The sequence below is a fragment of the Dasypus novemcinctus genome, chromosome 24, assembly GCF_030445035.2.
Source record: "Dasypus novemcinctus isolate mDasNov1 chromosome 24, mDasNov1.1.hap2, whole genome shotgun sequence".
NCBI classification, from domain to species: domain Eukaryota; kingdom Metazoa; phylum Chordata; class Mammalia; order Cingulata; family Dasypodidae; genus Dasypus; species Dasypus novemcinctus.
In genome coordinates this window covers 24,636,126-24,652,320 of record NC_080696.1, presented here as the reverse complement: position 1 = coordinate 24,652,320, position 16,195 = coordinate 24,636,126, and the positions used below count along the sequence as shown (strand labels likewise).

At 48.9% G+C, this 16,195-nt stretch overlaps 1 protein-coding gene across 15 annotated transcripts in view; it reads left to right on the top strand.

Moving 5' to 3' along the window:
- The window catches only part of NINL (ninein like), a 235,660-nt gene that overhangs the window by 186,627 nt on the left and 32,838 nt on the right, over window positions 1-16,195 (top strand). For 5 of the 15 annotated variants that reach the window (XM_058286791.1, XM_058286795.2, XM_058286796.2 and 2 more), the window contains 7 exons: window positions 9-89; window positions 4,374-4,530; window positions 7,088-7,153; window positions 8,698-8,807; window positions 9,639-9,943; window positions 11,719-12,897; window positions 15,405-15,509. In XM_058286791.1, the coding sequence (XP_058142774.1) occupies window positions 9-89; window positions 4,374-4,530; window positions 7,088-7,153; window positions 8,698-8,807; window positions 9,639-9,943; window positions 11,719-12,897; window positions 15,405-15,509 (2,003 nt within the window). The remainder of the gene's footprint in view (window positions 1-8; window positions 90-4,373; window positions 4,531-7,087; window positions 7,154-8,697; window positions 8,808-9,638; window positions 9,944-11,718; window positions 12,898-15,404; window positions 15,510-16,195) is intronic. The other 10 variants (XM_058286802.2, XM_058286801.2, XM_071211600.1 and 7 more) reach the window with 3 other exon arrangements.

The window sequence follows — 16,195 nt, the reverse complement described above, 5'->3', positions numbered from 1 at the left end:
ACTTCCAGCTGGAGCCTCAGAACACAGAGTTGCTCACGCAGGAAGAGCGGTTCGCAGGCATTCTGAAGGAATATGAGCTCAAGTGCAGGGTACGTGCCAGGGAGCCGTGCTGGTGAGCTGGGGGGCTCGCCCCACCTAGTCCCCACCCCCCGAGCCCTGCCCTCTCCCCTGTGAGCCGTCAGCGTCGTCATCAGGCCCGGGGCACCAAGGGCCCTGGGAATCCCCGGGAGCAGGGGTGGCGGGTTTTCTTCTCGGCTGGTCCTTGGACCTCGAGGCTTTCCCGGGTCTCAGGCAGGGAGGTCAAGCCCCGGCGCCTGGTGGCGGGTGGTTCCGTGCTCTGCTCAGGTCACACTTTATTTTTTTTTTTTTTTTTTTTTTTTAAAGATTTATTTATTTATTTAATTTCCCCCCCTCCCCGGTTGTCTGTTCTTGGTGTCTATTTGCTGCGTCTTGTTTCTTTGTCCGCTTCTGTTGTCGTCAGCGGCACCGGAAGTGTGGGCGGCGCCATTCCTGGGCAGGCTGCACTTTCTTTTCACGCTGGGCGGCTTTCCTCACGGGCGCACTCCTTGCGCGTGGGGCTCCCCCACGCGGGGGACACCCTTGCGTGGCAAGGCACTCCTTGCGCGCATCAGCACTGCGCACGGCCAGCTCCACACGGGTCGAGGAGGCCCGGGGTTTGAACCGCGGACCTCCCATATGGTAGACGGACGCCCTAACCACTGGGCCAAAGTCCGTTTCCCTAGGTCACACTTTAAATGCACCCTCTGTGCTCCAGACATGATCTAGGGCCTTTTCTTGTTCTCCGTTCTATTTAGTTTTCAGATTTCTTAGGCCAAACCCAGCAATGCTTATCCGTCTCATTAGGTTGGACAGTGGGTTGATTGCTGTAATGTCTCCTGGGTCGTGATCAAATGTCTAAACTAAGGAGAACAATCCTAGCAGTGAAGATCTTAGCAGACAAAATGCCAAAACCTACCTGAGGGCAGAGAAGGGTGGCAGCGAATGGCATTGACCTTTCAGAAACTTTTATCTCACAATCCCATATACCCCTAAAATGATCAAGGACCCCAAAGATGTTTTTTTTTTCAATATAGGTTATATGGGTTATGTTAATATTTGCTGTACTAAAAATTAAAGGGGAAACTTTTTGAAAAAATTATTGATCAGTTCATTTTTAAAATGAACATAATGACACAACATTTTTTTAATGGAAAATAACTGTTTTCCTAATGAAAAACAACTTAATGAGAAGTATGCCATTGCTGTACATTTTTGCTCATCTTTTTAGTGGCCGGCTTCATAGAAGACAGATGAATTTTCACATCTAGTTCTGCATGCAGACATGCTGCTGCAGGAAAGTGAGAGAATAAGAGTGCAAAGGGCAGATAGCCTCTTCGTGTGTCCGGAGTTCTTCTGAGTGAGTCCGCTCCCCATGCTGTTGGATGCGGGCACTGAATAACTGATCACTCAGGTCTCTTCTAGGGCTGAAATGTTCAGGTTCAGTTGACTGACAAGGCCCCCCGCCCTCCCTGGCCCATGTTTAATGTGTATGCACAGTTGGGGGTCTTTTTCTCCCTCCCTCCTCACCAAAGTACTCAAAGACTGGGGAATGTTTTTTAAAAGTCAGGTGTTCTCTAGAGCTGCAAGAATAACACTTGTGTAAAATGCCGATGGAGCATGGCAGGCAAGCCACCGGGCAGATCAACAGACGGCGGCCAGCGTGGCATCCTCTCCCTTGTTTCTTGCCACCCTGCTGCAGCCCATAGGTTCAGACTCATTGAGAAATTTCAGTATACAAAAAAAAAAATTGAGAAAAACTAACAAATCACATGTGAGTTGGGTTGATTATTAATAATAGAGAACAATTCTTTCATATACAAAATAACGTACCATATGGTTCCTTAATGATAAACTCCCTGTTAGGATTTAATTTACCAAAATTTAATTTTTGCCGAACTTAAACAGAAACAGTTTGTTTTTTTAAATAACATTATTTCAACTTCAAAAAATAAAATAACAGACAAAAGGCAGCCTAACAAATTATGGTAGCATTACTTTAAAAAATCCTGTCCAGGCACATTTATCTTATTTAGTCCTAAAAACAAACTCAGTTGTTTCTCCAGTGTTCCAAAAGATGAATAAATGAGCACAGATTAAGTGACATGACCAAGGTCTCCTTGTTAATGAAGAAAATTTAAGAAAAAAAATACTTGATCATATTCACGTCTCATAAAACTAAATCCCATATTTTTTAATTACTTTTAGCATTGATATTGCACCTTCTTTGCCTTTACTACAAAAATAGTACAATGTTATTGTAAGCTATAGTCTTTAAGTTGCATTAGTTTGTATTTTTCCCATGATTTTATAAAGAGAGGGGGGTATTCGTTTGGTTAAAAGCAGCCACCATCCTCGTCCTCAGCCCTTGACCTACTGTACCAAATGGTTACGGCCAGCTGGGCCCTAACAGTCCAGACAGAAGCAACCAGATGCTGTGCCAGAATAATGAGGGATATGATGACTTTTCTTTTAAATGATTCCTGGATAGCTTTGAAAATAACATGGAAATGGATGATTCTAAACATGGCACCATATTTGGAAAGCATTGCCAAATGAGCAGAGATAAATAGCATGAATCCTCAGATTACAACCATTTAAAACCATACATAAACCTGCTGGCAGAGATGAGAAGCAAAATCTAAGAATAATAGAGTTTACTGTTTGCTCATTTATTGGTCCTGTTGATTTGCTTTAATAATAAATCATTATAATACACTTTTCAAAGTTGAGCATAATCAGTTACAACCATCTGAAGATGTCCTTATCTGAAATTGGCTTAATCTTACCAGGTCAGAAATATTTTGTTACCTTGTGGGGTGATGCAGTAGATGCAGTTGACTCTATCTCCCACAGATCATTGGTCTTAGGTACATCTCATTCTTTCCACTTGTAAGTCTGCTTGTAAGTTTTTGCTCTAAGTCCCCTCATGCTAAAAATCCATGATTATTTCTGGGGATATTACAGTGGATCAATAGTCACAAAATAGTTTGACATGATTTAAAAGTTGAGCAGACATAGGGGTGGGGGTGGAAGGGAGAACATCTATCCTGGAATCTGGTAATTAATTCATGGGGTGCCTTAAGGTCAGAGAAACAAGATGAATGGTTTAGAGGCTTGGTTTTAAAGGTCTATTGTCAATTCACTTCTTCTTGATTTCCCTCCAATTTAAAGTAAGAGTTGATCTTTGTTCCCGGTGCATGTTGCTTTGGCAACCCTAGAGGATAAAGGTGAGCCTATGGTGGTAGTCTCTGGTGTGCAGTGAGCCCACAGCTCCCCATCCTGTGGGTCTCCCCCAGACTCCAGCCCCTGGGTCTTGAGGGCGCTCCATCATATTTCCCTGCACTCTTTGATCCTGCCTTTTGAACATGCTGTGTGTAGTGAGCTACATCTCCTTCTGAAGGTGTGTTTTGAGTTGGGGCAAGAGGAGTACTGTCATGCCAGCAGAACATGCTAGACAGCTTTCTGCTAGGGATTGCAGTTATGTGCTACATTTTATCTTTCTATTTAAGCTTGTCCCAGAGACCCAGACCTATTTTTTTTTAATCTTAACATGTTACCTTAATGCACTGGATTTGTCAAACAAATGTAAATTCCGCCTTTCTTTAACATGACTCTATTAGTGAAAGAGCTGGTATTCATTTCACTTCTGGTTCTTGAAATTTTAGATTTTGAAACATCTGTGGAAGTATTTTATGCGTTTTTAGTGCCAACCTATTTTTAGGAAAATTTTCCCCTGTTGGTTCTTTTGGATATTTTTTTACTGTTTCTAACGAACGTTCAGAGCATTTTGGAAGCTTTTTGTTTCAAAACCATTTCAAACTTACAGAAAGTTACAAAACTAAAAATAGTGCAAGGAACACCTGTGTACTCTTTATCTGGATTCACCTGTTGTTAGCATTTCATCCCATTTGCTTTGTCATTGGCACACTGGCTCTCTGTGTGTTACAGTTGTGAATATATATATACATAATTTTTTACTGAGCCATCTGAGGGTAAGTTGTCCACATCCTGGCCCTGTACCTCTAAATACTCTGTTGTATATTTCCTCACAGTCGTGTGTCATGCCAACTCCTTCAGGTGCACAAAAAAGTGACGCAGGGCATCAGGAAGTCAAGGAAATGGCTTTGCTTAACTCACCACATAGTTAAGAACTTAAAGTCCAGTTGCAGTTGAAGCTCAGTTGCCTCGTGCAACCTTAGCATGTGGTGGATGCTCGCTGACCACCTGTTGAGAAGTCCTGGGCATAGACACAGGCACCACGGGCCCTGTGGCCACAGCCAGCCAGGACAAAGTCTCTGGCTCTGCCCCGATAGGACCTGCAGGACCGCAATGATGAGCTACAGGTTGAGCTGGAAGGCCTGCGGGTCCGGCAGCACCAGCAGCAGCATGGCTCCCCCTGGGGCCTGGGCCAGGGAGGCCGGCCGAACACACTGCCCAAGGGACGATGGCTCCCAGGAGATGGACCTGAAGGTAGGACCTTTCCGCAGAGGTGATCAGGTCTTGTTTGGGGATGGGGTGGGTATGGTGGGTAAGAGGAGCCCACCTGCTGCCCCTCAGTGAGCTTCCTCCTGGGTCCAGGAGCTCAGCTACAGGGGTCACAAGACTAACCTGAACCCCGCACAGAGGTCAGGTCCGTAACCACAGCTGGAGGTTCACCCAACACCCTAGAGCAGTGATAGTGGAGAGTTGATAACGTAACATTTAGATAAAATTGCTCAAAGTTATTAGGACCTTATAATGCCCTCAAGGGAGGCATGTCTACACTGCAAGGAATGTTTCCAAATAACTCTCAAGGGATTGTGGTGAGGATTAAATGAGATACTATTAATACATGATGAGTTCACTGTACAAGCTGGACACGAAGGATTCAGTAGTCATCTCAGTAAAGTGGGGAGAGAGTGATGGATGAGAACAAGACCATCTTTTCCACGGAGAGAGGAGGGGAGCTTGGGGACCACCTTCTCCCAGCCCACATCATAACTCATGGTCTGGCACAGATTGTTCTTGGATCTGTGAATTGGCTTAGGTGACAACTCTTACAGCAGAAGGGGAATAAATCCCATTAAAATACACTGAAGAGTTTATGCTGGTGTTCTGAAAGGATTGAAGGAGGGAGGTCCTAAGGGTCACTGGATGGGGCGGTGTTGGGAGATGACCCCTTGGGGGTCTGAGCCCCATGTGGGGAGGCTGAGGATGAGTCTGTGATGTGGGGAAGGGCTGTGCCTTGGGCACCGAGGAGAGATGAGCCTTTCCTAGCAGCCCAGGCAGCCAAGTGCTGGCCCCCCGGGTCATGCACAGAGCAGTGTGTCTAGGGTTGGAAGAGGGTCTTGTACTCCTTCACTCTCTTGGCCATTGAAGTTCTGGATGAGCTCCAGTCCTGCCTTTACCACACCAAGAGGCACTGAGGACCCTTGTCAGTGGGTTCTTAGTTGCTCTAGGGACCAGAATAAGGGGGTTGAAATGGCCCAGATGCCCTTGAAGGTTGCTGTGGTCTCTTTGGAAGACAGAAGTAGGTGTTTGCTGGTGGCTGCATTCCTGGCCGTGGATCCAAGGCGGGCACTGTTGCAGTCTCACAGCCCTGCTTCCTGGCTTGGCAGCTCACAGTACAGTCAGCTCCAAGCCCACTGCTGCCTCTACCTCTGTCCTCCAAAGGGACCACAGCAACCTCAATGGCAGCTGTGCCATCTCAACCCCTTGGAGACCATCTGAAAAGACCCTGTGGCCTCTAGGCATCATAAGTCATGATAGCCTCAAAGAACACCGTCCTTCCTTCTGTAGCCCAAGAGCTCTTGGAGCTCCTGTGTTGCCCTAAAGCTATTTATTTAATAAAATGAGAAAATTTGTACCCAAAAGAGCCAACATGGGTCTGCTCAGAGTTAGGCCAAACGGCAGAGTCTGAGGGCACAGTTGCCACAAAACTTCCCTCCCTTCTGACACCAGCAGCAAGGTTGGGGGGTGTCCCTCAAACTACCCTTAGGTTCAGTAAAGACTAGAAGGACTCTCAGAACTCAATGGAAGCTGCTACACTCATAGTTGCGGTTCATTAGAGGGAAAGGAAACAGATTAAATTCAGGCAAGGAAAGGGACATGTGAGACAGATTGAGGGGACCTCCATGCACCCAGTTTCCAGGCATCCTCTCCCCATGGAGTCAGGGCACATTACTCTCCCAGCATCCATCTGATGACAACACACAGAGAGTATTGCCAACCAGCAAAGCTCAGCCAAGCCTCAGTGTCCAGAGTTTTTACTGGGGCTCCATCATGTAAGCATGATTGATTGGTGGGCCATATGGTCAGTTTCAGTCTCCAGGTGGACCAACCCTGCATGACTCAAAGCCCATTGTTGGCCTTTCTGACCTGGCCAGGCCCTGCCCTAAGACTATATATGTGTGACCAGTTCAAGATCCACAGGCAAGCAAAGATCACCTCTCAGGAGCCCAGGGCAAAGGCCAGACCCTCTCTTTGAGCAAGGCCATATTCTTTAGCTCATGGGAACCTCCAAGGGGAGCCTGGTGGGGTTCTCTGCATACATGGGTCCAGCTTTCTTGGACCCCTAAAATAACCCCCATGCACTGCGGGTTTCATCATTAGAGTCCAAAGGCTCCTCAGACCCTCAATCCTAACTGCCATCAGATTCACTGGGAGGCCTCAGAAAGGAGCAAGGCACTGATCCAGCCACATCCCAGATCTATGGAGGAAGAAGGTGTTGAGGTGCAGCTGGGCATCAGGTTTTTTCCACATTCCCTAGAGGAGTCTAACACACAGCGGGGTGCACAGCCCACGGGATAGAGGCCGGTTGCTGTCTCCCTTAGTTTAGGGGCCTGGGTTGTACAGACCTCATCCTCCTTCTCAGGAACCACTCACCCTGTCCCCGGGAGAGAACAAGCTGAGTTCTAAAATCTCAGTGTTTACCCTGACTTCAGGGGTGAGGGTTGTATCATTACCAATAAAACCAAACGATTTCACAGTTGTGACATTGTCTCTTCCCTCTTTTCCTCCCTCTACCCAATGGGGTGACCATTTCTAGAAGCACCGCAGAAGTTCATTTGGCCTCTGGAGGTGAGGAGGGGGCTGTCTGCTGCCAGAAGGAACGGTAAGAGCAGTGTCGGGAGTGAGCAGTACTGGCTGCGGCCCTCTGGGCTGTGATGTGCACCCGGTCAGGGCCGCCTGCCTGAAGGGCACCCAGCTAGGCCAAACTGGGATGGCTGGCTCTGGTTTCTAGGGCATCAAGATGCTTTATTTCCTGAGCTTCCTTGACCCCAAAATCTACTGCCTTTACTCATGGAAAATAATTTGGGAAATGGAAGATGATGAGAGTCAGAAGGGGTGTCTTTTCCCTTCCCTTTCCCTGCACACATGAAACCCTAGCAGTAACAGAAATGCAAATTCTGAGTCCTCAGTCCAATCCTGTCGCTTGCCCCCTCACCATGTATATGACACAAGGAATTGCCCAGCACATGGGGACATAAGAAAGCTCACGCTCTCAGGTGAGCTGGTGCTGCAGTGCTGCATTGGAATGGCATGCCTGGACATCTGCTGTAACTCTCATTCCACGGGTATTTCATAGGCCTTAGTTAATGAAACCCGACATTGTCATTATGATGTTATAACAAATAATGCAGAGTCGCCCTGAAAGGGCAGGAGCTGAAATGAAAAGAATCAATCAGTAAGCAACACATATGTATCCTTGATCACCCAACATGCCTGAAAACCTTGTATAAAACCCTGCACCGGGAAGCAGCTGTGGCTCAGTCAGTTGGGCTCCTGTCTACTATACGGGAGGCCCTGGGTTTACATCCCGGGGCCTCCTTGTGAAGGCAGGCTTACCCGCACAGTGTGGAGAGCCACTGGCCCGGGCACCGTGGAGAGTCAATTCAGCAAGGTGACACAACAAAAAAAGGGAGACTAGCAGAAAAACGCAGAAGAACGCACAGCAAATGGACACAGAGCAGAAAGCAAGCAAGCCGCAAGGCAGGGGAGGCAATTAAATAGATAGATAGATAGATAGATAGATAGATAGATAGATAGATAGATAGATAGATAGATAGATAGATAGCAGGGGAGGCAATTAAATAGATAGATAGATAGATAGATAGATAGATAGATAGATAGATAGATAGATAGATAGATAGATAGATAGATAGATAGATAGATAGATAGATAGATAGATAAATAAAAGACCCTGCACTGCACTCGTATCTCCTCTGCCTTCTCATTTCCTGTGCATCACCAGGGAGCAGAATCCCAGGTGCATCCTTCCAGAAATTAAAGGGCACTGAGGGATCTTGCAGGGAGCCTTCTAGTTCCATGTGTGAGTGGTCTGTGTTCTGGCAAAGACAAGAAACCCTGATTTCTAAGGGCTTCAATATTTTGAACACAGCCTAGTGGCACAGTCTGTGGGGCTCCCACCCCTGGGTCACAGCAACAGGGTGTTGATCCTGTGAGGGCCGCCCCTCCTCATGGTGCTGGTTCCTCTTGCAGAAGGTACCTGTGCAGTTTGGAGCTTTGTTGCTGGGCATTGAGAGAAAAGTTGGGGACGAATACCAATGACATCCAAGTGTCCCTCAGATTGGAGGGTTGGGAACAGACCCCCTGGTGCCCTTGGCCTGAGGCAAACGTAACATCCCCTCTTCGCAGGCATCATTTCGTGTGTGGGTGAACCCCCTCCGGTAAGCATAGAAACAGAGATCATGTTGGAGCAGGTGAAGGAGCATTACCAAGCTATCCAGGTCCAGCTGGAGACTAAGGTGAGGGCCACAGGTTGCTGTGAGGGGAACGGGGCCACCTCCTCTGCCATGTTGGCATTTCCAAGTGTACCTGTCTGGTTCATAACAGGGCAGCCCTGGGGAGGACAGTTTGTGAGGAATGCAAATAGAAATGGCTCCAGGCCCTCATTGGAAGGACACAAGACAGAAGGAATAATTGGTAACAGGGAGGAGATAGGAGCACATGTTCCCAGTGTCACCAAGAGCCATGCTGAGTGAAGGCAGCTAACCCATCACCCAGTCTGTCTGTCCTTCCTGGGGCTCAGTGGCTTCAGGGCCAGGATTACCCTGCTATGCCTTTGGGAATGAACTTATCTCCTTGTTCTATCATTAGATGGTAGCAGATGTTTTTTAACTTCTGTAGCTGCAATGAGGTGTGCCTAGCTCTGCCTTGGGATCCCCAAATGAAGTCATTCGAAGCTCCCAGATGTGACCCTACCAGCCTGGGGCAGATGAATAGTCCTACCTGTTGGGCCTCAGAGGTGTCACCCAAATCTCTTGGTAATTGCCACAGGCTCTGCTCTGGTTGCCTACTTGGGCAGGCACCTGGTCCAGCCTGGTCCCTGGCCCCTTTCCCCACCTGCAGGGCCTGCCTCTGGGGACTCTTCAAGGAAGGCTAGGGGCATAACTGAGACCTTGGGGGGCATCGGCCATGTCAGCATCACCACTGCCTATACAGGCCCTGGAACTCCATGGGGTCTATGCCTTTGACTCTTTGCCTGTCACACCTGATACCCTCACATTCCCATGTCGTACAGCCAAGTAAGTGATTTTTAGGGCCCCCGATTCATGTTACTGTATTTTGCTTTCTAGGTAAATTATTATGAGAGGGAACTCGAGCTGCTGAAGAGGAGCTTTGAGAAGGAGAGAAAGGAGCTGGAACAGGCTTTCCAGCTGGAGGTCAGTGTGCTTGAAGGACAGAAAGCAGATCTGGAGGTGCGTCATGTGAAATCACAAGAGGTCATCCAAGGCCTGCAGGAGCAGCTCCAGAACACATCCCATGGCCGAGAACTGGAGAGGGCAGAAATGGAGCAGTACTATGCCCGGGAGCTCTCCAGCCTGGCCCAGCGGCTGGCACAGGAGAAGGAGCAGCTGAAAGAGGAGCTACAGCTGAGAAGGTCCAGTGTCTGTTTGCATTGGGACATGAAGTCTAGGGTTTCTTGCCAAGAATCAAAATTTGAAATTGAGTTTAGAGAAACAACTCAGAATTGCAGTGCCTTCCAAAGGGTGGTTTTCCTCTGGGCAGAGGGATGAGAGCTAAAAGAACAGGTCATTAAGGGTTTTTACTTTAAATTAAAATATGTATTAGATGATGCTTAGGCTGTGAAGTGATTTGCTTTGTAATATCACATTCAATTTTCCAGGATATGTAGCGAGACAGAAAGAAGGTCTAAAAGCACCAAAACAATTGGGGAGAAAGTTAATTGGGGTCAGTGAGGTTCTCGAAAAGGCTAAAATGTGTTAAAGGGTTTATTAGGAAAAACTGTACGTGATATTTTGTGTAGTACTGTATCAAATTCATGAGAAATAACCACACACCCGTTCTTTGCTGAGTGAGTCTCGCTGAGCAGAGGAAGTAACTGGCTGCAAACAGAGCTGGGTGACCAGGGCCACAAGCTCTCCTGGAGAGTCCCGGGCCCTCCTGGCTGCCAACAATGAGGAGTGCCTACCTCTGCCTTGGGATCCCCAAATGGAGTCACTTGAAGCTCCCACCTACCCACGGTTGGACCTGGGGTCTCTTGAAGAGTCCTTTTGGATCCTCTTGGGTCAAGGATGTGGGGTTGGGGTTGGGACTCCACTGATTACAGGGTGTCCTCAGCGTGGAGGGTCACCTGGGTGAGGTGGGCTGTCCCCAGTCTCCGTTTCTGCCCATCTTCAGCACAAGAAAATGGGGGGTGGGGGAGCTTGATGCATGGTGTATGATATAAGTAATGTGACCACCCATCTGAGCCTGTGCTCCCTGCCCCCCTCCCCTCCAGCTGACCCCAGCATGGTGGCCACAATCGCCAGTGGCCCACCCCTCACCCAGAGGGAAGTCTTTAAATTATGTGCCCCTGAGCTTTAATTAGGCGCTTTCCAAAAACTGTTTCCTCTTACACCTATTGCCACCAACCCAAAGCCCCTTTCAGACCCCCCAAGCGGCCTCTGGCAGAGAACTGATGAAAGGGAAGCCCTCCTCCCACTCAGAATCCAGACTTGTGGGTGTTCCCAGACCTCCTGGAGGCAGCCTGGCCTCAGTGCCTCAGAAACTGCTCTTGCTGCTTAGAAGGAATCACCTCATCCCCAAATCTAATTTACTTGAAATCCCCAGCCAGGAGCAGAAAGCAGACCCTCCCCAGGCCTTGTGAACAAAAGACCCTGACTTTTTTTTCCTGGGGCTTCCTAAGTCCCCAGTTCTAGCAACTTAGGGGATTGTCGAGGGTCATCTTGACTATGGACGAGTTTCACCCACCTCACCAAAACTACAGACCTGCGCTCACTGGTAGAACTTCCTGCAGCAGTGGATGTGGCCCATGTCCTCACCATCCACTGTGCCGCCACCAGCCCTATAGTTCTTGAGCTTTTGAAACGTGGCTCAGGTGACTGAGGGACTGAATTTTAATTGTATTTAGTTTTAATCAATTCAAACTTAAAATAATCCCATGTGGCGAATGGCTTTCACATTGGCCTCTGTATTTGAAACCTAGTCCCTTACCAGGGCATACCTTCTATTCACATCCTCTAAAGACTTTCCCAAGGAAAGGATGAGGCAAGAAAGCAGAGAGAGGAGTGTAGGACAAAAGCACAGGTAGCCTGTTATCCCTCAGAGGAAGGGGTGAGGCTCAGAATGGGCTGAGCCCATGGCACATGAGACAGGTTCTGAGTCAGGATCTGTGTGAAATTGTCTCTGTAGGAAAGAGGCTGAAGCTGAACTGAGCCAGAGGCTCTCGTGGCTCGAAACCCAGCAGGCCGCCCACTGTGAGAACTTATCGCTGCAGCATCAGCGTGAGAGAGAAGCGATGCTACGGAAGCACTGGCTACAAGTGAGGGCGATGACCGAGCAGCTGGACCTGGAGAAGGCACAGAGGGAAGAGAGCGAGAGGGAAATCCTGATGCGCTGTAAAAAGCAGCAACTGAAGCAAGAGGAGTTGATGAGCGAGGAGCAAGCTCGGATTTGCAAAGCGTTCGCCCTTGAAAAGGAAAGGCTCGAATGCATGTATAGAGAGCAAGTAGAAATGCTTGCCCAGGAAGCAGGAAGGCTAAGGACTCTCTTAGAGGAAGGTGCAGTGTCAGGCAGCAAACCAAACAGTGCAGGTGGCTCCAGGCCCCTGTGTCCAGGTGAGAAGGAAGGGCAGTGGTCACCAGCCCAGCTGGAACCCGGGGAAGCCAGAGAGGAGGAAGTGGCAGGAGACAGACCTGGCCAAGAACCCACAAAGGGCAGGAGTGTTCCAGGCCACCAACGCCGCTGTGCAGACCCTTTGTGGGTCCCAGCCTCTGTGTCCACGGGGCTGCCTGAGAGCCATCTGGGTTTGCTAAACACCAAGGAGTCAGCTTCCATTCCTTCAGTGCCGCAGACATCTGGGGAGGCCAGGAAGGGGGTCCTGGAGAAACCAGTGCCTCCTGCCAGTGACCCGGCGAGCCCGAGCCAGACTTCATCTGAGCAGCTCCAGCCCAAAGCCCAGGAGCTGCTGAGTTTGGGAACAAAGGGAAATGGTTCCCCAGGCACATCAGGGCAGGAAGGGACAGAGAGAACCATTGTCCAGGGACAAGCAGAGAGCCTGGCCAAAGAGTCGGCCCTTGGGGGATGCACTCTGGAGAGCCAGCCCCACTGTAGGGCGGAGGCTGGGAGGAAGGGGGCTAAGCCTCTAGACAGGGTTGGCCAGTCCAACCATGAGGATCTCACAGCCCTGCGGGGGCAGGAGGAGGCAATTCTTGGTCAAAGGATGTGGAAGGGGAAGGAAGTGGCTGAGCAGACGCAGGAGGCCGACACGGTGCTGGAGAAAGAGCAGAATGAAATGAAAACCAAACTTCTGCACCTGGAAGACATCGTTCGGGCTCTTGAGAAAGAAACAGATTCCAGAGAGAACAGCAGGTTTGGCTTCTCCCTGTTCTTAAAAATACAAAAACACCACCCACTAACCCCTCTCACTAAAGACTCTTTGCATGCATCCTTTTCCTACTGACCAGCTCGTGGACTGTGACTTGAGGGATGGCTCTGTAGCCTTTTTCCCAGCCCCGACCCCCACACTCGTGCCATGTGGGAGACTTTCCATGCAGAGGCAGGTCTGCCCTGGGCCTCCCAGCTGCTCTGGATTCTTGCTGACCCCCAGACCTGGACGTGGTAAACTCATGTCTGAGAAATAGGTGTGTCCACGCCCTTGTCCTTAGGGAGCTCCTGCTGGTCTCAAGGACAAAGGCAGACTGTTTTCAGAGGACCCACTTTGTACCTGGGATGTCTCTGAAGCCCTCTTCCTCCTGACCTTGGGAAAGGCAGGCGGGTAAAGGGGCTGCTCCCACGCAACTTTATGGAGTCCTTGGCCTCAGGGGCTTGCATTGAAAGAGTGGCAGCCACAGAGGTGGCCCATCCATGGAGAGGGCCACTCTGCTGCCTGTGGCTTGGAGCAGGGACCACTATGTGTCCATATGGTCTCAAGATACCATCATGGCAGACAGGGTCCCAAGGCTTTCCATGGCTCAGGCGAGGAGCCAGCTTTCCTTCTCCCCTGGGCTCACCTGGAGGACTCATCTAGCAAGCGCTCTGTCTCTGAAGCCAGGGATTCAGGAAGGTTTTCCCAATGCTGCAGAGCTTGGACACAAGACCCCTGTCCTGGCCCCTCTTTGGGTAAATGGAGGACCACCCCAAAAGGACGGGCACCAGATGTAATGGCGATTGTTTTGCATAGTGTTGCTTCACTCCCATTAGTTTCTCCATACAACACATCCATGAGCTATCAGCTTCCTGTGAAAAGGAAGGCTCCATGAGGTAATCAATACCACTTTGCCAAGTTCACACCCTTGTACAAGGATGAAGTTGGGCTCACACCAGTCAGCGTGACGTCACAGAAGTATGAAGGGACCTCGCTCCAACTCAGGCACCGGCACTAGCTTGCGTGACTGCAGGCAGGTTAAAAGGGATGGGGAGCAGATATGACTCAAGCTGTTGAGCTCCCCTCCTCCTACATGGGGGGGGGTCCCAGGTTTGGTTCCCAGTGCCTCCTGAAAAAACAAAAAACAAACAATAAGCAAAACAAACAAACAAACAAAACAACTCGGGAGCCAATATGGCTCAGTGGTTGAGCTCCAGCTTCCCACATATATGGCCCTGGGTTCAATCCCTGGGCCCTGGTACCTCATGAAAAAAAAAGTAATGATGGATGGTGTGGGATATAATTTAAACCCAAAGAATTGACATTGGTAAACCACCTAGCTTAAGAAAGAAAAGTCATCTAGAGCTCCAAAGGGGCCTAGTTCTATTGGTGTTTGTTTCTGCCAACTGTCCTGGGTGGCTTGTTTCTGTGTATGTTTTGACGATCTTTGATCGTGAGCTCATGTTTGCTTGATGTTCATTGTCTTAATTTGCCAAAGGCTGCCAATGCAAAGTCCTAGAAATGGGTTAGCTTTTAGAAAGGTAATTTTATGTCTGGTAAAAGCTTACAGGTCCAAGGTCGTGAAATGTCCAAACCAAGGCACCATCAGAGATGCTTCCTCAACAGAGTCAGCTACTGGTGATCCTGGTGTCCTGCCACCTGACAATCAGGCATATGGCTGGGCTTGTCTCCTCAGCCTTGAGCTGCTCCTTGGGCCCAGCCCTTAAGGGGCCTGTTTTAGTTTGCCAAAGCAGTGCCGATGCAAAGTACCAGAAATCTGTTGGCTTATATAATGGGGATTTATTTGGGGGTAAAAGCGTATAGTTTCAAGGTCGTGAAGTGCCCAGATCAAGGCATCAGCAGAGATTCCTTCTCACCAAAGTCAGCTACTGTTGATTCCTTTGTGTTGCCATGCAGGGAAGCAAGATGGCCGCTGATGTCTGTGAGGTTTCAGCCTTCCCCTCCGAGCTCACTATCTCCTCTTGAGTTGCTCCATGGGCCCAGCCTCTTGGGGGGCTTTTTGCTTAAGTGATCCTGTAGTCCTCTCTCTTCTAGCATAGGGTTTGTCCCTTAGAGCTTCTGTTCTTGCAGCTCAGCTGTGAGCAAAACTGGAGTGTTTTCTGTCACATGGCAGTTCCTGAGGACTCACACCCACCGTTTGGTACTTAATCAGGGAGAGCTTCTAGATGTAGGAGCAGGCAAGCCATCAACACAAAGTAAACACCAAGGTTGGACAGTGTGTGAACTGTTAATGGTATGACAGCATTAGAAGCTAAGAAAGCTTTGTTTTCTGTGAACTGTACTCTTGGGAGTCACATCAGAGCATGTTACCCTCAAGGAAAGGAAACACAAATGGAGAAAAAGGACAAGTATACCCTGGACCATCATGGGGCAAAAGGGAGACACAGAAGCAGAATTGTTAAGATGTCAACCATAGGACCTGACTCAAATGTGGGCCACAAGTGGCAGCCAGTTCCTAGGATTCCCACCCTTCTTTCTTTTTTGCTTGCAGAATTGAGCTGTGTAGGCTTTCTGAAGAAAACAGTTTATTGAGAAGTGAGCTGGGAAGGAATCAGCAAGAACTTGAAGAGGTAGAAAAGACAAACAGTGCCCAGAGGTGAGGGCCCCACCCAGACCATCAAGCCAGTGACTCTTTTCCTCTTAGTAGAATACACTTTGAAGGTGTTGCTATAGAAAGTGGGATGGATTCAGTCTTCACAAATCAGTGTGCATTCTTGAAAACCATGGGTAAGCCTTGTAGCCCTTTGAACAAGGCATGACGGGCAGGGGGTAGGCTCTGGCATCCTCCCAGATGTTGGCACCGCCTTAATTTCTGAGCTCCTTTGTCTCAGAATTAAGAGGCAGAGAGCATGTGCATGTGGCAGTGTCTCTGAAATCAATATATAAGCACTTCTTACCACTGCAAAAATACTGCTTTTCACCTTTGTGGGTGGGGGAGGCAGGGAGTATTTTCACTGGGATGAATAAAACAAGTTCGTTCACATCCTGGAAGCGTTTCCGCTGTGTTTTTCTCCAGGGTTTCTTGCCAATGGGTAGATTCCACTGAGGGGCCTGGGAAGGACAAGGGCCTGGAGCACTGGGGGAAAATGGGAATGGGAGGTGGGAGGGGGCGGGTCTGGGGAGGATGGGGGTGGAAAATCTGCCTACAAACTTATGCTTTCACTACCAATTATGGATAGCCATAACCAAGGACACTATTTTTGGATGTGTTTTTGTTGTTGTTTTTAAAAGATATTTAGATTACATAAATGTTACGTAAAAAATATAGGGGATTCCCATATG